This window comes from Ictidomys tridecemlineatus, chromosome 7, assembly GCF_052094955.1.
Source record: "Ictidomys tridecemlineatus isolate mIctTri1 chromosome 7, mIctTri1.hap1, whole genome shotgun sequence".
NCBI lineage: Eukaryota > Metazoa > Chordata > Mammalia > Rodentia > Sciuridae > Ictidomys > Ictidomys tridecemlineatus.
Window position 1 is genome coordinate 111,133,947 of NC_135483.1, and position 20,674 is coordinate 111,154,620.

Below are 20,674 nucleotides of genomic sequence, written 5' to 3' on the forward strand. Positions count from 1 at the left end.
GAAATGAAATTATGACTTAGAAATACATGTGGCATATGTTCTACTCCAATTTAAAAATATGCCTGTGGGAAACTTTAAAAAAATTTCATAAACCCAACTAAAATCCACAGATTGTATAAATCAATTTACAGAGGTATTTTTCCTTTGCATGGAAATAATGTTTATAATCTCTCAACTTTGGAACATCAAATAGCTTTAAATCTCATTTGATGTTGTAGTAATTACAATCACATTTATAGTTCCTTACTAGGTGTCAGGCTCTGTACCATATGCTCTATGTGAATTATTCTTTTACTCTATAATCTCTACAGCCAAGATGCCCTATTTAATATGTACATTAGGAAAATGTTACTGTTCAACTGGTATTACACACACACACACACACACACACATACACACACACACAGAGAGAGAGAGAGAGAGAGAGAGAGAGAGAGAGAGAGAGAATCACCGAAAAGCAAGAACAAAGACTCTTTAAAATATAACCACCCTGAAATCATTGAGAGATCTAGCAAATTCTTTTTATTTACATAGAAATGTGTACACACACTTTCTCTGTACACAGAAAATTCTAAGTATATATACATATACGGTTCCCATGTATTTTACAATAAATAGTATTCTACTCTTGTTTCTAGATGAAAATAAAAAGATGCCTCAAAATATTACTTACTGACCACAAAATTACAAAAGCACCTGATGAACTCAGAGCAAAAACTTCAAGCCTGTACTACCACACACTAAGCCTAGTACAATTTTTACAAAAGACAAAATCGAACACTGTGCAGATATCACACAGGAAGAGAATGGAGATGTAAAAATATAGAACAGAGCTGTTGTTGGCTTTCTGAACAGTGTGGTAAGGGCATTTTTGTTGGTTAGGACTTATCTTCCTTTAGTCCACAATTGAATGTTTTACATTAATTGATATTTTACAGATAAGAAGGCCGGGGGAAGAAGTTAACGTCTATTGTAAATAGCAAACCATTCCACAAGCCCGAGCTCTAGAAGTCTCTCTCCTTGCCAAGCAGATCCTCTTTCTGTGCTAATCCATTGATCATCCAGTTCTACCATACAGGTTGCCACTGGTCCCTCAGGGAATTCGAGAAGGGCACTGGTTGTGAAGTGACATTAATTTGGAAGTAATTTCAAAAGCCAAGTGAGCCAGGTATCTTGGATATCAGCGCTTTATAATTAGAAATGTTCAAATATAACTCATTATTACCACATAGTTTCATCCTTCTTCCTAATAATTAACTAAATACAAGAACTTAATCTGAGAGGCTAGAGATTATGAACTCACAGTCCTGGAATTCCTTCCTTCAGCTTTCATTTTTACTTTTCCCATTCCAGTCTAAGGAATCAACCATTTTTGCTCAGTTTCAGAGTTGTTCTACATATGTAGATAATTAAATCAGACCATTAAATGAGTAGAACGAGGGAATAAGCTCTTAGGATGACTACAAATTTTATGTCGCTTCTGACAACCTCACAGCATTAACATTGGTAAAAGACTATAAACATCATGGTCTTCATTATTGTTGAGTGGACGTACCCAATTTGCTTTCCAGTACACCAGTATTATTACTCAGATGAGAATCATAAAGGTGGTGACCAACACGGGGTTAGGTAGGTGCTGAATCACATTCCACTGAACAGCTCAGGTTGCTCCTCTGTGGCACCGTAACTTTACACACGGGTTTTGAAACAAATTTTACCCCTTCCTCTCTCTTTATCAATACTGGCACCAATGTGGGGAAAGAGATAGCAATTTAAAAAAAAAAAGCAATCCATATCAGAAACACAATTCATCTATCAAATACCATCTTTTCAGGTATTTTACTAAATCTTTACCGAATTTGAGGTAACTTTCCAAAATATATTTCAAAGGCCGGCTCATTTCAAGAGCAATGTCTATCACATGTGAAATTGGCTTCCTTCTTTTCCCCACGTGGATACCTTTGATGCTGCTTTTACAGAAATAATATTTCTAGATCTTAGCCATCTCACATGAAAGGGATGGTTTTCATAAACAGTTTGACTCTTTAGATAAAGGTACTTATGATAGAAACAAACACATTTCACCTTGGAATATGTTTCTTTTTCTTTTCATTTGAAAATGTGATGGGAAACTATGGTTCACTGACAGAAACAAAAGGGATCCTGTACCATGGAAAGCTGGGCTTGTTTTTTGTTCATTCTAATTAAATATACATGAGTCTCTCATTTCTATCACTGTGGACAGATTCAGCCAGAAGATAAGTATGGGGTCTCACTATGATAATTATAGTCAGGACAGACCTTCTGCACAAGTTTATAATCAACACTGTAAAAGGCAATGTAAATGCAAATGACCTTGAAGGGCTTAGAGCATAACCAAGACACATGGCTCTGAGTCTGCTCCTGGTAGCAAATCTTGGATGGGTCAAAGTTGCACAGGGCGGTCTTCTTTGCCCGGTCTGTTTTTTCATACTCAATGCGACAATTGAAAGATTTGGATTCCTTGGTCTCTAAGGTCGACTGGGGGGAAACTTCAAATTCCACCACTTTGGAAGGAGGTACCAAGCTCACTGAAACATTGCCCAGGCCTGTTGAATTATGCCGGAAATAAACACTGAAGGTTCCATTTCCATGGTCGACAATTTTCCCTGTGATGAGAAGGTTGAGTTTGACAGTTTTAATGTTGGAATGAAAGTCACCCCATCCAAACATTTTCTTAAATTTTCCCGTTTTCACTATTGGCCTCCGCTTAGTTCTTGCTAATGGCTCCTGAGCCTCTGTGATATTGGCCAGCCAATCCCAAAAGTTTTCCATGCTGTCTGCATATGCCATGGGACCTGGCTTGGGCACTGGAGACTGTTTAACAAACAGGCGCAGAGGACTGATGATCCTTGAGTGCACCACATTTCCAACCAATGTCCCTGGGGTATCTTTGTCTTCCCAGTCCAGACCTTCTGAGGCATGCACCGCCTCTTTACCATCACAGAAGAGCTGTGGGGAAAGAAGAAAGAGAAATCAACTTCAGGTGGGCTTTGAGCATGCACACAGACTTGAAGGCAAAGCACAAGAGAGTTTCAATAGTATTTGGAGTCTTGTTAAATAGCATTCACACACACAGCTGGTCTCAGCAGTATTACGAGATGAGCATTTAATTCCAACTGTGAATAGAAAAATTAAAATGGTAAAGTTAGGAAGAGGGCATTTTATTTTGAGGGTTGATGGGATTTTTTTCTTTCTGTTTCCTCATCTTCACAATTTTTCTTTTCCAGATTGTGAAAAGTATCATGTTTTGGCCTCTCATTTGATAAAAACTGTTAAATTTGTGAGGTCTTTTCTGTTGGAAGACAGCTTTAGATGCTGAAAATTCCTACCAAGGAGCTATACAGCATTTGAATATAAGGTATTGATAAGTCTAGTAAACATATTTGAAGGATGTTATTATATTCAAAGGCTTAAGACATATAATTTTATAGTTTTTGATATAATTCTATCTCAAGTTGTTACAAAAAAAGGCATGTGATTAATGTTAAGAGGTTTTACAGAAGTTTCAGTGGGAAAAATATAATTACACATTTAGTTGTCTTAATAGAAACATAAATTAATGTTAAAAGTATAAATATAAGTAGACTTATATGATTTAATATATTTTATTATAGCAATATTATAATCAAAAGACAGGATTGCTAGGAAAGCATCATGAACATGTGTTTTACTGGTTCTACAGCATTTTAGTTCAAATCATAGTCACTGAAATATAGCACTTTGTTTGCACTTGATTTTCCTTTTACTTTTGTACTACAAGGGTCCTTACAATTTCTAAAAATCATTTAGTTGAGTCAATATGGATTTTCAAGGGGCAGAATCATTACATATGAAACTGTTGACTGGAGTGAATATTTATGGATGAGTTATAAAGTCTGGAAAATAGAGGTTCCTAGTGGAAACACAGATAGCCTCTTATCTCTAATGGCACAAACCACTCCTGTGATGATTCTACGGAAAACTGTCAGCATGATGAAAAGGATGAGGAGAGAAGAGACGCTGTGTTTATGTACCGTTGCTCTAGTCCTTTCATACTTGCAAAGCACTTGGTAGAACTGGTCTCAAATTACTCCAGAAATTATTGCTTTCAATACAATTTTGGGGAAAAAAAGGACACAGCCTGGATTATAAATATTGCACTCAGCTACACGGTGTAGTTTGATAACATGAGGTCCTCTTTTGTATGTTCATAAAATTTTAGAAGTTTAAGTTCTAACAGAACCTTGTGAAAAGTGTTTTTTTTACCTATACCTGTTTCCAAGATCACTTTGAGGGAGGTATTCAAGGACTCAAAATATATGAGTGGAATTGTGGGGTTTATTTTTTCCTTTGATGGGAGTAGTATAGGGGGTGTTGGATATACATTTCTGCCTTGATTAATTTTCTAAAGCCTTTTCTTCCCAATTTCTACAGTTTAAAAAATTATTTTCATTAAAATTACTGATGTTGGCAGAAGGGCAAATTAATGATGCATATGCTTACCATTAAGAACCCGTATAACTTCGTAGGGGCTTATACATCCTGAATTGATTATTTGTTTGTTTTTTCCTAGGGTTGTAAGGATGGCATATTCACTAGAGAAAGAAGGACAATCACTCAGGATTTGTGGCTCAAAATATGTCTGATACTATATAATTATAGCTTTCTGATGTTGAGCACTCTTAATTAGGAGGTAGGTAGATCAACTGAAAGCAGCCCATGGAGTTCAGTAACCTGGCTCCAATTCTGACTTGGGTTTCCTGAGAACTGATGAAGACTGGTCTAAGGGACATGTCCTGGCCTTGCTCCAAAGAGCTCCAAAGTCACATGCTCAGGCAAGAAGCCTCTGGGAGATGAAGGTCCGATTTCTCCACTCTGTGATCATGATTCTTTTTGCCCAGAGTCTGTCAACTATTTTTCACCTGTCTCCAGTAAGATTTGTCTTGCCTGGGAAATGCTGACAGATAACACATTCCATTTGCTCAACATCTGGTGTGCAAGAGCTGCTCCTTTGCTTCCCCATTTCTACCCCTTAATTTAGTATAGATTTCAAACTTCTTCCCTCATTCCTGCTTTCCTTTCTCTCTTTCATAGGACACATCCCTTCTGACATGTTCCCTTTGTCACATGCCTTTAAAACCCCCTCAGTTCTTATTCCTAAACCCCACTGTCCTAATTAATACTTCATTAGCAGAACTAAGATACATATTTCCACCCAAAAATATTTTTTCAACTACATGTTGAAACATTCATTGCTACCAGCAGCAGTGGTCTACTTTTTTTTTCTTCTTCTCTTCTTCTCAAAGTGTATGTTGTATGTTATATACTTTCCTGAAAATTTTCTGACTGGATAATTTCTCTTGATTCAGTGCTTTGCTTGATTTTTCTCACTTTCCGTTACTGAAAACCTATAAACATTGAGTCCATCTTTCAATGATGAGTATATTTTGCCATCACATAGATTCTCATCTGATTCTGATGCATTTTGGAAGACACAATAGGCCCCCAACATTTTAAGAGATTCTCCTTTTATTTCTAGGATTTCTGTTGTGATGGTTCCAAGATTATTCAATAATAATAATGTGTGAATATTTACTGAAATTTTTTTTAAAGATCTGAAGATTTTCCCAGAAGTCATTTATGTTGTAATATAACTTTACCCAAATATATGAGACTCACTTAAGAAATATTGGCTTGAAACAAAACAGAACAAAAGCTAATAGAGCCTATCAAATAGATAAATTGAATGCAATTGTTTTTTTTATAAAGACTCTTTAATTCCTCAGAAAAAAATTCTTCATGAGAACTTGAAATGGAATTTGATTTATAAAAAATTCTCTCTAACATATTACTCTTCAGGTCCAAGAGCTACTCAAGGTACCACTGCTTTTAAAGTTGGTCTACATAAAAAAAAACACTGTCTATTTATATGTATAAAATTATATCTATATATTTAGGTGTTTTTTTTTTTTTGCTTTGTCCTAGACCATCATTTTTTTAAAAAAATTTTATTTATTTTTATGTGGTGCTAGGATGGAACCCAGGACCTCACACGTGCTAGGTGAGTGCTCTACTGCTGAGCCTCAACCCCAGGCCTAGACCATCATGTTTTTAATGTGCTTTAACAACAAAATTAGACAAGCTGAGAAAAGCTGTGTACAACTTCATCTATTTATTATTTTAAAATACATGGTCAGTTCTCACAAGTGCTGATTTTCCAAATCGAAGTCCAAACTCAAAAAACCATTGGGAATTAATAGTACACCACTACAAGAGTATGATTAAAAGCGTAAAAGTATCTCTTGTGGTCTTTTACAAAGCTGCCTCCCTCTCTTCGTTTCCTTTCCCTTTGCTGTAACTTATTCAGCGCCAGCCTCTTGTCATAAATTATCACTTTATAACATCTTGGCTGAGAAGGTACCCTTTCCTCTACAAGGCTAAATGGCTCATGACTTAAGTCTCCAAGGCCATGATTAACCTCAGAAGAGCTAAAGGGGAAGATGAGGGCTGATGAGCCACAACTTTGTCCCCTTTACCCACTTACACCTGACTGGGAAACATTATGACACGACAGAAAAAGCAGTTTGGTACTTGATGACATCATCACCCCTTGCTCAAGTGCTGACCAGAACCCCAGTTTTCTCACCTATCCTTTGATGGTTAGTTGTAAGGACTAATCAAAAGAATGGATGGAGCCTACTTCTTGGCAAATGAAACTCAATGATTGATGGCCTTTCCATAGTCCAGTGGGCAGGCTTCTGCCTTTCACTGGCTATAACCCACATAGCCAAAGGATTACATGAATTTTCAAACCTCCAGAAAACTAATTAATAGCTAATTGAGCAACTTGTTTCACACTGTGTGATAAATTAATGACCAAGAAGAAATCAACCTTCTTAACTCCGGAACATGAATCAAATGCTTTCTCATGTTTCCATTTCCATTGGTCTCTGAGTCACACCTAGATCACAAGTACAGGTGAACTCTCTTTGCCAACAAAATGTGTTTGTGGATCTTTGATTCCAACCTTCCAAATGAGTCAGCCAAGGCTGAAAGTACAAAGTGTCTGGCAGGTGCCCACGTTCCCCCATGGATAATTTCTGTGATGCAACATGCTGAGAGAAGACTGTAGGTGGTTTTGAAGCTGTTGGCGACCCTCTGCGTTCAAGGCAAGTTAGACGTTATCTAAACACATGGCTGTATCCCCCTGTTTCCTTTCGTACTTGCTGGGGCTCTTCATGCTAATTTCAACATCATTGCTGTCTTCTGTCCCATCATATTACAATAATAATGCAAAACATTTAACTGCAAGCACAAAATGGAGTTTTAAACAGGGGAAGAAAGAGGAATTGCTGTGCTTTATCTGTTTGAACATTCCCTGATTTCAACACATTTATCAAAGCTTAAGTAATTTATGTCTTGGCAGGGTGTATCAATTTCACAAAGCACACACATTAGCTAGATACAATGATATCATATTAGCTTTTTCTGCATCTTACAGAAGAGCTCAAAAAGATTAATAAAAGCTCAAACCTTCATCAATTAAATGAAGCAGGTGGAAGGAAGGGGGTAGAAGAATAAGACTGTATTTCATTTCAGTTCTTTTGTTTTTTTGGGGGGGAGCTGACAGGTTCAAATCATTCATCATAACAAGCTGAAGTTGAATTTCACTGATAATTAAATGCATTTTTTCCCAAGAGGCAGAGAAGCTGCTATGAATTTTATAGTAGCAGATGTGAGAACTGTCACGAATTATGGAAATAATTTATAAACTAAAAGGCATCTTCCTCTGCAAACATCATATCAGAAAAGCCTTTTTTTCCCCTTCAACTGTATTTGCGGTGTTTTTTAATTAGCATTTTATTTTGGAATAACTTTAGTTTACAGAAAAGTTGCATAGTACAAACTCTGCTCCCAGTTTCCTCCATTGTTAACCTCTAACATTACCCTAGTACACTAGTAACAACCAATTAATTAATCAATACGGACACAATATTATTAACTGACCCCTATACTTAGTTGTCCTTACTTTTTGTTTAATGTCCTTCATCTGTTCCGGGATATCATTGAGGATTGCATATTTTATTTGGTTATTTTGAATCCATGGGGTTTATCTTGGCTATGACAGTTTCTCAGGCTTCCCTTGTTTTAGATGACCTAAATGTTTTAAGGAGCACTGATCAGGCACTTTGTAGAATGCCCCTGAATATGGGTTTCTCTAGTGTTTTTCTCATGATTAGACTTGGGGGATAGGTTTAGGGTAGGAAGAACTCATATGTAAAGGGCCACTTACATCACTTCATTTTAAGTGCACACGCTAGCAATATGGCTTATAATGGCTTATACCCTGTTGATGTTATCTTGATATCTTAGGCTTAAGTAGAAAAAATCGTTAAAAAAAGTTTTGTTTTCAGAATTCTCATAAGGACTATAGACTTTTTTTTAAAATATATAATTTCATTCCGAGTCCCTTGGGACCTCTAGGACCTCTCACTGCCCTGGGGTCATCTGCTATTTGGTGTTTTCCCAGAGAAGAAGCAAGGTTTGTAGTCTTTTACTATCATAAACTTAATTTAATTTACATTGAGTTCATTAGTACTTGGTTAAAGATTGACTTTTTAAAGTCAGAAACTCTAAATTATTTCAATTTATAACTTCAAAGAATTACTAAATTATCTAAAATAACCTCAGCTGTTTAGTAACTCAGATTATTTCTGAATAATTCTGGCAATTTTGCATGTTATAAATATGTTTGTCAACATCATTACCAATATTGCTATTTTATTTTTAGTTTATTAACCCCTTAAAAAATCAGGTATATTTTGATAATTAATAGCTCCATAAAGAAAAGTTTATTCTGCAAACATCTTGTGCAAAATTGGAAATATTTTCTGACTATGTCACATGTCCCTTCTTCATTTAGGAATCAGCCCATTGCACAGAAATTCTTTGCATCTAATGAGAAAGTCATCAAGCTTTAGATGGGATTTTCTTTCCAGGCCAACCAGTTTACCAAAGAGAGCAGTGCTAATGAAAGAAACTCTCCATAAGGACTCTTCTATATTCGGTGCTCCGGGTGGTACAGCACCATGAATGCTCTTGACTTCCCCTGGGTTCTGTGACAGTCAAAGCTTTGCCATACTTTGGGTTAACCCTTTTCTACGTGTTCATCATTGTGATTGCTTTGCCTTTTCTTGGTAGCTAAATGTTGGGCTGGTTTCTCAATTGTGGGGGAAAAATGATTCTTCAGCACTTAGTGAATAATAAAAGGGAAACTGAAATCTTTGAACTTTAATACCTATCATGCCATTATCAGTGTGGGTAGTGCTATATTTACAGCAGTCCTAACAGATGCTATTTTTCCTACTTGAAGAGGCGCTAAGGGAAGAGGGATCACCACCAGCCTTGCTGTCCTAGGCCAGGGCTTGACAACTCTAATAGACACATTTATTTAGCTTTTATTGACTCCTCACTTAATGGCAACAAGGGGATAGGGGAGGCCTGCATTCCTTAGATCATTCTAGCTGAGTCTTTTAAGCCCACTGTTTCTAAATATGCTTCTCCTGACTTAGCAGGAAGAGACTAGATGATATTATCATTCTGTTTAAGGAAAGTGGAAGTCTATAACAGTGCAGAAACAGTTTCACAGAAATATTATTTTATTTTTAGAGGATGAAGTTTGTTGCTTACTGACTTTTGTCTATACTTGCATTTATGGGAATGCTACAGGACTCCCTCGCTGCCCTCACAATCATTTGACTGGGACGAAAGGAAAACTAGAATGTCCCTGTCAAGTCTGTCTATGGTAGAAGAGTATATCACATCCATCAATGGCTGAATTTACCCAATCAGAAAAATTGTGCCAAGAGTTAAGGAACTAATCAAAGAAGCAGGGCAATGAGCTCAATCAGGACAGGTCTGATCAAAGAAAGAATGGAAAAGAGAGATGGGAACAGCAGTGGGAGTGCTTTGATTTAACTAGATGGCCTTGAGGAAAATAGAAACAGACATTTGACACGGTCATTTAACCATTCCAGCAACCTGTGCAAGCCAGGACCCTTCTCTGAGCCTGGTTTTCTTTTTTCTTTCAGTACCAGGGATTGAACTCAGGGGCACTCAACCACTGAGCTACATCCCTAGCCCTATTTTGTATTTAATTTAGAGACAGGGTCTCACTGAGTTGCTTAGCACCTTGCCGTTGCTGAGACTGGCTTTGAAGTCTTGATCCTCCTGTCTCAGCCTCCAGAGCCGCTGAGATTATAGGCGTCCACCACTGCATCCAGCTGAGCCTGGTTTTCTTTTTTTTCCTTGTTTAATCTCTCTTTAAAAATTTATTTATTTATTCTAATTAGGTATATATGATAGCAGAATGCATTCTGATTCGTTGTACACAATTGCTGCACAACTTTTCATTTCTCAGGTTGTACACAATATAGTGTCAAACCATATGTGCAGTCATATATGTACCTAGGGTAATGATGTTCATCTCATTCCACCATCCTTCCTGCCCCATGCCTCCTCCCCTTTGTCCAATTTTCCTTCATTTTTCCCATCCCCCCGCCATTATGGATCAGCATCCACTTATCAGAAAGAACATTCAGCCTTTGGTTTTTTGGGATTGGCTTACTTTGCTTAGCCTTGTTTTCATAACAGTGAAATGGTACAAAGCACAAAAGGAAATGCACTTTGCAGAGATGGAGGTGCCTGTGAGACAGACAGTTAATTCAAGTGGACAAGTCTGTGGTAGGGTCTCTGTAAGAAAGTGAGCTCTGCAGTGCAGAGAAGGGCGGGAACCCTCAGCCGTGCTCACAAACACCCTTACAAATGTCCGTACTAGTTCTTCAGTCACTTACTCAACACACACTTTTAGAATTTATCTGGGTGCCTGTATTTGTATTCTCAGCCTGGGAGTATGATGCTGAACAGGACACACATAGTTCTGCCTTATGCAGTCTGCCAAAGAGCAATCAAGCAGAAACATTAAAGAAATAATCATATATAAATAATAATTTACTCATTTACAGTTGTCATGAGGGCCTGCACGTATGTGTATACGCATCTTGGTATAACCAGGTGGGGAGTGCTAATACTCATTAAGAGAACAGTGTTAGCAACAAGGAAAGGATTAAACAGAATTGGGCAATTAATATCTTTATTCGGATAAGAGAAATGAAATCCAAGATTTACCAGTCGATAGCTGATAAAGAATGAATTAGCGACAAGAAAACAAATCTATCTCAGAATTTATATTCCCTTATCGCCAGATCCAAATTGTTTATTGATTTGTTTATAATTACTAATGAGACTGTGATAACATTATAAGGCTATAGTGTTTTTTATTTTTTATTTTTTTTAGTGGAAGGCTAATCTGGTGACTTTTCCACAATGATGAGTCTGCGGTTGCTGTTCAGTCTCTGCTGAATTCCAGACTTGCAGCTACAGTGCTAGAAAGAGAGGACCTCAGCTTCGCAGGTCTTTTACTCTAAGACTTCCAAAGAGCTATGAAAATGTTAATAATATATATCCTTGGGCCCTGGGACAGTGAGAGCTTTGCCATGATTATGGTATAATCCTCATTTTTGATTATATAAATTAATGTAATATAGTAATGCTATCGATGACAGCTTAGTTGATAATAAAATAAGTATGCTCTAAATGAGTACAAATATTCTTCAATAATATAGATTTGTTTTTATGTTTATAGGTGTCTCAAGAATCTAAAAGACAACAAATCTAGCTAATGTCAGTGATTATCACAGTTCTGATGAATGTTCTAAATGAAAGAAAAAAACAAAACAATCTAACTTTTCAACATAGTTATAATATCAAAGAGGCATCTATACTCAACAGAGTTTTCAGTTTTCTGTGTTTGCACTGAATACAAAATATTTATAGTCTATACAGGCTTACTGTGAAACACTTGGTGTAACATACAGTACACAATGCATAGATCATTTACCATCAAAAAGGAAGGCTGGAACTATTTTATAGTACACCAAAAATACGTACTACTCTACCCGTCAAAGAAGGGGATTTTGAAAAATGAGCTGTATGTTCCAAATATGTGGATTTGTGACAAGTTGGGAGAGTTGGCTTTTCCTTGACAAGAGGACTGGCACACATTGCAAGGAACAAGTTGATACAAATTTGTACAAATATTTTTAAAGGCAGCTGGTTTGCTTGTATCATCCCAAAGAGGGACAGTAAATTGCCAGGGCCCGAATGCCTCTTCTCTGTTCCCCCAAACCAAGCCAAGTTAAGAGAATGAGGAGAGGAAGCCTGGGCCAGTTAAGATACATATTAAGAAAGTTAAGATACATATTATTTTGAAGGACACTGGCTTTCTCTTACGCATACTGGGACCTAAGGCAAGGTAGTGTTACCCATATAAAGCTACTTTTTGCATGTATACCAGCACAGTTGCTCCTTGGGATGCTGGGCCTGCAAACAAACTAAGAAAGTTAATTCTAATTCTGCAGCCTAACGTAAAACTCCCTTCTGAGCAGGGCCTGGCGTGGAACTAAGGGCACTGTGGAAAGGGTATGTGTCACTCATCCAGTCAGCTATCACTGGACAAAACACTGTGAGATAGAGGAGGCAGTGCTTGGCAAAGCACCGTGAGGCACAGAGGTGCTTGTCAGCCTGTTGCCACTAAACTCTTGGGGCAGTCAGTGATATCTTGTAAGCTTTTCCCAATAAACCATATGTCTCTCCCATGCTGTCTCTGGGAACTTTCTTCGGCCTGTCTGCAACATACTCCCACTGAACTGGCACAACTGGGCTGTGGATGAGACACTTTGCCTTCTAGAATATCTTGGAAGCATTTATTAATGCTTTTTGAGAGTGACAACCATTCGTAAGTGCCAATTGGGAAAAATGGATGCTTAATGAATTTGTTTGTAGTGGTAACAATGGCATCTGTATAGCTGACCATTAATTATTTCACTGGGGGTATTAGTTTAAGCTGAGAACCCTAAAATGATCACTGTTAAGACAACCTGGAGGTGACTTGCAGATCCCTTCAGAGCTGAAAAATTAGAACTGATAATGAATAGTGATCCAAAGCCTCGCTTTTGTTGCTTACATATAGCTTACCTTATTGGATTGCTTTAACAATTCTGTCCCATATCCTGCAGTTAAAACTAAATAACAACTTGGTCAGCAGGAAAAAAAGAGAAAAACCTACAAAGAACAACCTTGCCATAATCGAACTCAGCATCCCATTAAATTTTTTTTGCTTGTAAATAAATCTTAGAAGGCATTTTCTCTAGGTAAAAATTTTACAGAATATCATCCCTGCTGACAAAACAGGAACACGTATCTGTTGGACAACATACAATGCTATATTGATGATTACTAGTATGGTTTGCCCTAGAGTCATATTTCTGGCGCTCCATTACAGAACTGTCAGAGCAGATTAAAAGAAGAACAACAAAAAAGGAATGAAGAATGACAGAATCAAACATCTTTCAATGTATTAATTATACCTATTAATATTTTGTGGCATTATATGGCATTATTTCAAAATTTATTTTGCAAGTTGGAAAAAAAATGATAGCTTAGGAGAGGAAAGCTAAACAATGGACATCCTTTCTGCTGAGAGTAGCAAATTCATCTTACCTTCCAGATATCTTTTAATAGCTACCCTTTACATTTTTCTAAATTGATACAGGAACTAACAGGAAACATAAATGTGAAGACAGAAATCTTAGCAGTAAGAGCCAAAAAGCTAGATTGCAATGCTTGGCAGTCATCTTATTGCTAAGGTTAAATATGGCAATTCTTATTTTATCTTGAAGACAGTAATCTGGAATATCAACAACACAAGTATCTGCAAAAAAATCAGTACACACTCCAATGCACCCTCACACACGTAATGTGACACACATAAATCATGCATATAAACACTGTGTGTATGTGTGTGCACATTTCACAATTTACTATAAACATTTAAGGGGATTATGAGGAAAAAACTTAGACTTCATTTTGTATTAGAAAGCTGAATAAAAAGGGCTCTTTAAACAAGTTTTAAACAGGTTGGAAGCATGTTAAAGATGTCTTGTGATAAGGGGCTGCTAAATATGGCATGACCATGTTTCCCTACTAAAACAGGGTCAGGAGGCAATCTCATTTAATACAGTTTATGCATAGTCAAGCAAGTTTTTTTTTTTTTTAAATCTAACAGACTGAAATAGTCCTTTTGTTACTAAGTAAATGAATCATCATGTTAAGTGGCCCCTGTCTGCTTTCACCAATGTGTCTTTTAAACCCCATCCAAGTTTTCAATGAGAGAGATGGCTTCCGATGATAGGAACACATAAATACTCCTGAAATATCATGGCTTGAGACAGACAACAAGAATCTGTGTCTTTGACCGCTAAGATTTGATATTTAAAAAGGAGAGTTGTAACCAAGAGAAGAGCAATCAGACGAGGAGTGGAAATGCCAGATTATTCTATTTCCATGTCAGTTTAGGCAGGGTGTCAAGGAGAGATGAGAAAAAGTGTGGGGAAGTGCAGAGGAGGCAGCAGGCCAGGGTTAGAACTGTGTGTATGTACAGCTTTGTGTCTTAATATCAGATCCACTTGGTATTTCAATCCGTAGGTACCATTGATTTGGCAATGAGCCTACACTGGCTGTCCTGGTCAGCTTTGTACTGACTTGGCTATTAAGCACTATCCTAGGCACTGGTGTGAAGGCATTTTGTAGATATGATTAACATCTGTATTAGCTGACTTTTTTGTTGCTGTTCATCATGTTAGCATTTATTGTTTATAGTCTTTCACCAAATGTGACATGTTAATTTAAATAATTTTTCAAGTTGCAGTAGATACACAGTGTAATACCATTCACAGTCTATTGGGGATTTCCACAGGATCCTATATAAATGTGCTGTTTGATTATGATCCAACTTAAATATGTTTTGTAATATTGGCAATAGTTCACAAATTAAAAAAAAACCCTACTTAATTAAAAATAAACACACATAACTCATACATGAAACTGATAACTGTTAAAATATTTCTGCAATAATCATTGTTGATATTTATATTGAGAATTAAAGTGTTGATAATAATCTCACTTGATTCTTACATTTACTCTTTGAGATAAATAGGACAAAAAAATAACTTTAGGGAGGTTAAATGACTTGTTCAAGGTCCAAGTATTAACAGCCAGCTATAAATCTAGAAATCAGGTTTTTGGGTAAGGTCAGTTATTCCTACACTAATGGTCTAATTGACCTGACACCAAAACACACACGTGCATGTGCACACACACAATACACCAAAGTATTTTGATTAATGTAATAAAATATCACAAATTTGCCTAATAGATTAAAAACTTTGTCTTTATAATGAGGTTTATTCTAGAAGACAAAAGTGAGAAAAATTAAAGTCTGATAATGACAATTACTATTTAAATGTTTAATTCATGATTTTCCTCTATGTAATATAAATAATATATATTTTATATATTTATTTTGAAGAAAACTATAGTCAGTTGTATAATAGTTTAAATACCCTGGAAGAAAAACTAATCTTGCTATTATTATGAATAAAATCTAAATTCAAATTAGTGTCGATTTTCTCCAGATTTCCTCCCTAAACCTTGAATGAGGTTTTCCTGTTCTAGCATTTGTCATCAAAATACAGATAGAAGGCTCCTGGATGGTTCTGGCAGGAGGAAGTTCACTGTCTTTTGGGCCCACTGGGGTGGCAGACTCACCCTCTGAGCCCAAGGAGGTCCCATCCACACCCTGGTCTTTTTAATCCATGATTTTGTCTTCAGAATTGCACTTTCTACATTTCTTCCTTCTCGGTTTCATTGTGTCTGTGCTGGCAACATTAGTGGGGGTGTGAGGTTTTCAACCCCTTGTCAATCTTCTGTGCAATTCACAGGAGTCCAAGCCATTGGCAAGAGGGTCTTCATATCCCAATTTCTGGGTTCTGCTGAAGTGGTGAATTAGATCCATGTGTCATAAAGCTAATGTTTCTAGTAAAAGTTGTCCAGCCACACCTTTGCTGTTTTCTCCAGAGCAATTAGTTGACCTAAGTCAAGCAGATGACTTTTCAAAATGCAGGTGGGCTGCCTCCGATTGGAATGCCTTGAAAGCACAACTGAACCTTACGAGATGAAACTGTGCCTCAAGACCTGATGCCCAAAGGTCTCCAGCCTGCTGCTCTGCCCTATGGATTTAGGGCACAGAGTCACATGAGCCAATTCCTGGAAAAAAGTTGTTTACACCCTTATCTCTCTGTTCTCCTGGTCTGTGTCTCTCGAGAACTCTTGTGATTTTAATTATTATGTGTGTGCATATTTTTTTTTATGACTCAATTAGGCCCTTGATTTCTATATCCTCTACAGAATATAGTATGGTGCCTGATAATGACTTAGTAGTCACAGGTTCGGATTTAGAGTTAAATATTTCTACCTGTTGCTCTTAGGGTAAACTATGAAAGTAAAGGTCACTGCACTTGTCACATTCTTTATTATTATCATTTTAATTGTATACACACAATACATACAGGTATACACATATATACATATATAGTGTGTATAAATGCATACACTATATAAACACAGATTTTGCTGTTATTTTTTTGTTTGTTTTGGAGTGATGGAGATTGAACCCAGGTCCTCATGCATGTGAGACAAATGCTCTATAACTGAGCCACACTCCCCCACAACTACTATATCTCCAGCTCCCTGTCACAGGGCCTGAATCCCCAATAAGGTCTGAGAAAATAATTTGACTGGCAGTGTATAACTTCCACAACCTTTTACTTTCTTAGGCTTTAATTTTTATGACTTTAGATGTTACTTTTATGCCATTTTGGGAAATGTTTTAAATTCTAATTGAAATTTAGTCACTAAAGCAGTCAAATAGGAAAAATAATGGAAATGGGCGGCAAGAAGTTAGACATTGTCAAAATGGAATAATAAGTAATGATAATTTGAGAGAAGTATAATGAAAGTTATATCAAAACATTTAAATAGAATTGGGAAAAGGTGGATCGTAATGATTTAAAAGATTAATTGACAGAGTGTAATAAAAATAACAAGGTCTATTGCTTTCCAGGGATAATTATCTACCCCTATGGTCTGGGATTGACACACAGATCCGTACATTTAGGCCAGATCTTTTCAACTAGTCTTCTAATAAATGGATCCACTTTAATGCAACATCAGTTTTGCACTTTGTAAAACATATGTGGTTCTTCTGTGGTAGTAATTAGTAATTAAAGAGGAGGCTAGGGGCTGGAGTTGTGGCTCAGTGGTAAAACACTTGCCTAGCATGTGTGAGGCACTGGGTTCGATTTTCAACACCACATATAAATAAATAAAGGTCCATCAATAACTAATAAAATATTTTTAAAAAGATGAGGATAAAAATTTTAAAAGTAGAGAGGGAGAAATCCTGGGTTCTTTGTGAGAGATCAACTGATCATTAGCACTTCCTTGTAGGAGCTGCACCTGGCTGGCGTTTTGCTTGCACTACCAAATAGACTTTCCCTACTTGGCTGACAATGGACACAGCTAAGTATAGCTGTGGGGAGCTCTTTCCAGCCCATCTGATACCTGACTAAGGTGGGTTGCGGTTTCTTTCTTGGCATCTGCAATTATTTACAAATGAGATAAAAATCTCGTCTCTCTGGTGATATCCTAGTGGCCCTCCTTCTTTCCCACCCAGACTGCTCTCCACACCTGGTTCAGGAGTCCTGGGAAAGGTCAAACAAAACTTGACTGGGATTAGATGGCTCAGGGCTACAGGGGGAAGGCACAGGCTCAGTCTGCTAAGCATGTGCTCACTGAATTTGTGAGACCTCCATAAGGAATAGCTACCTATTACCCAGAACAAGGTTTCATACATTCAAAGCCATGGAACATTTCCCCCGCTACAGTAAGCTTTCATAGAATTCCAATATATACAAGAAATGGATGTCACTTATAATGTATAATTATATGTGGGTTCAAATGTATAATTATTATCATTAACAGCTTTTTTAACATTTATTTTTTAGTTATAGGTGAACACAATATCTTTATTTTATTTTTATGTGGTGCTGAGGATTGAACCCAATGCCTCACACATGCTAGGCAAGCCCTCTACCTCTGAGCCTCAACCCCAGCCCCACTAACAGCTTTTGAATGAGAACAATTTTAGCAAATATGAACTTGAAATCAGAGGTTACAGATGATCACTGAAGTCACATCCCTCTCAAGATAGCTCATGGCAGCATCTCTTTCATAGCATCTCTTGACTGATGGACTTGGTCACTCCCTCCCCCAATTTGGGCTCCTGCCATTGTACTCCTATAATAACATTTGAACTGTGTGTGTCCCTACATTAGGCTGAACTCAAATACAAGGACATTTTCTTATTCTTTGCTGTATTCCTAAGGCCAGCACAATGCTTAAAATGAAGTATCCATAGTGAGTAGCATATGTTCCTGAAAAAATGTCACTTTCCCCATGAAGTTCCAATATCATTACAATATTGATTGAATGGTTTGGTTAAAATTTCCCTTGAGGTTTTATGTATTGCCAAATGACTCCTGGCTTGTACTCAAATGACTACATAATATTTTTAAATTATTAATAATTTTAAGAGGCTTCACTGACTGAAGCTTTTGTAGGAAACCTGGAGAATGCAATCACATTTGAGGAAGGAGCAAAGTGAGATGCTGCAAGCAATTCTTGATGGGTGTTGGCAGTTTTGGACCTTAGAGAGTGAAAAATAGTCCTGTAGGTCCCAGGGGAGATGGGTTGCTGAGTTTGGTTGAGAGGCATAGTCAGATTTAGGAAGGGTCCTGGAAGGGGAGGCTGTGACTTGCCCTTATAAATCAGAGAAAGTTTACTGTGAGGAGAATCTTCTGATGTCCTACAGAGAATTAATAGGACCCATTAAACTTGTTAAGCCTATCCGGGAGGATCCATGTCAAAGTAAAGGACTAAGGAAAAGTCACAGTATTGTAGGACCGCCTGATGGTTTCAGGCCCAAGTGTCCTGGACATAAGTCACATAGGAAAATTCTCTATTCCTCTCTATACTGCATTTGGCTTTTGTAGACAAATTTAACAATCTACTAAGTAAACCAGGATACTTAACAATCAGTGGCAACCTCCCCAAAGTGTGACTGAGGTGGAAGGAGCAGCCAGTTAGACCTACAGGGTCTTTATAGAGAAATAGTTAAGATATGAATTTATCAACTGGGCAGTTAAACTAAGCCTGTTCTGGTGCTGACTGAGCGAGCAACTATGATATGCACAGACCATACTGACATCCTCTGAAACTGAGAAGCTGCAGTGAAAGGGATGGGACTCCACGTTCAGGGAGCAACTTGAAGTGGTGGCATAGAGAGGAAGAGGTCAGAAAACAAAGTTATCCAGTGACTGGGAAACTATCTTGAAAACTCTCCTTAACAATGTTATCCCTTGTGCAATCACTAGGTCTTATTTTTTGCTCATATTGTCATTCTGATGTCCCTCTTGCAAATTATTTCTAATCCCATTTAGTGCATCTTCATCCACCAATGCTCAACCCAGAACCTTGAGTTCTTCTTGAACCGTCCCTTGTTTTCATCCTCCCACATCTAATTCATCACTAAGTCCTATAGTCTATCCCTAAATCTAATAATGACATTATTACTTTTTTTAATTTATTTTTTATTTGTTCTAATTAGTTGTACATGACAGTAGAATGCATTTTGACACATCATACCTAAATGGAGTATAACTTCTCATTCTTCTGGTTGTGCATGGTGTAGAATCACATCAGTCATGTAATCATGTATGTACATAGGGTAACAATGTCCCATTCATTCTGCTATCTTTTCTACCCCTATATCCTCTTCCCTCCTTCTTCACTCCATCTGCCTAATCCAAAATACCTCTATTCTTCCCCAGCCACACCGCCTCTCATCCTGAATTAGCATCTGCATATCAGAGAAAATATTCGCCTTTAGGGTTTTTTTTTGTGTGTGTGTGTGGGATTTGGCTTAGTATGATAGTTTCCAGCTCCATCCATTTACCTGCAAATACCATAATTTCAGTCTTCTTTAAATCTGAGCATTAAGCTCCAGGATATATAAATAACTCAAAAAACTTAATACTGAAAAAACAAAAACACTCAAAAAATGGGCTAAGGAACTCAAAAGAAGAAATACAATCGATCAACAAATATATGAAGATATGTTCAACATCTCTAGCAATTAGAGAAATGCAAATCAAAATTACTCTAAGATTTCATCTCACTCCAGTCATAATGGCAATTATCAAGAATATAAGCAACAATACATGTTGGTAAGGATGTGGAGGGAAAAGATACACTTGTACATTGCTGGTGGGAATGCAAACCCGTGCAATCATTATGAAAAGCAGTATGGAGATTCCTCGGAAAACTTGGAATGGAACCACCATTTGACCCAACTATCCCACTCCTTTTAAGTCCCAAAGGATTTAAAATCAGCATACTACAGTGATGCAGCCATATCAATGTTTATAGCAACACAATTCACAATAGTTAAACTATGGAACCAACCTAGATGCCCTTCAATAGATGAATGGATAAAGAAAATGTGGTGTATATACACAATGGACTATTACCCAAGTCCATTTTAAATCTACCTTTCTAACCTCCACTGACTCCTCTA

At 37.2% G+C, this 20,674-nt stretch overlaps 1 protein-coding gene across 1 annotated transcript in view; it reads right to left on the reverse strand.

Moving 5' to 3' along the window:
* Positions 1-499: 499 nt before the first annotated feature.
* The window catches only part of Nxph2 (neurexophilin 2), a 107,328-nt gene continuing 87,153 nt past the window's right edge, over positions 500-20,674 (reverse strand). Inside the window, exon 2 of the mRNA XM_021720525.3 lies at positions 500-2,991. Within this exon, the coding sequence (XP_021576200.1) occupies positions 2,248-2,991 (744 nt within the window). The 3' untranslated portion in view covers positions 500-2,247. The remainder of the gene's footprint in view (positions 2,992-20,674) is intronic.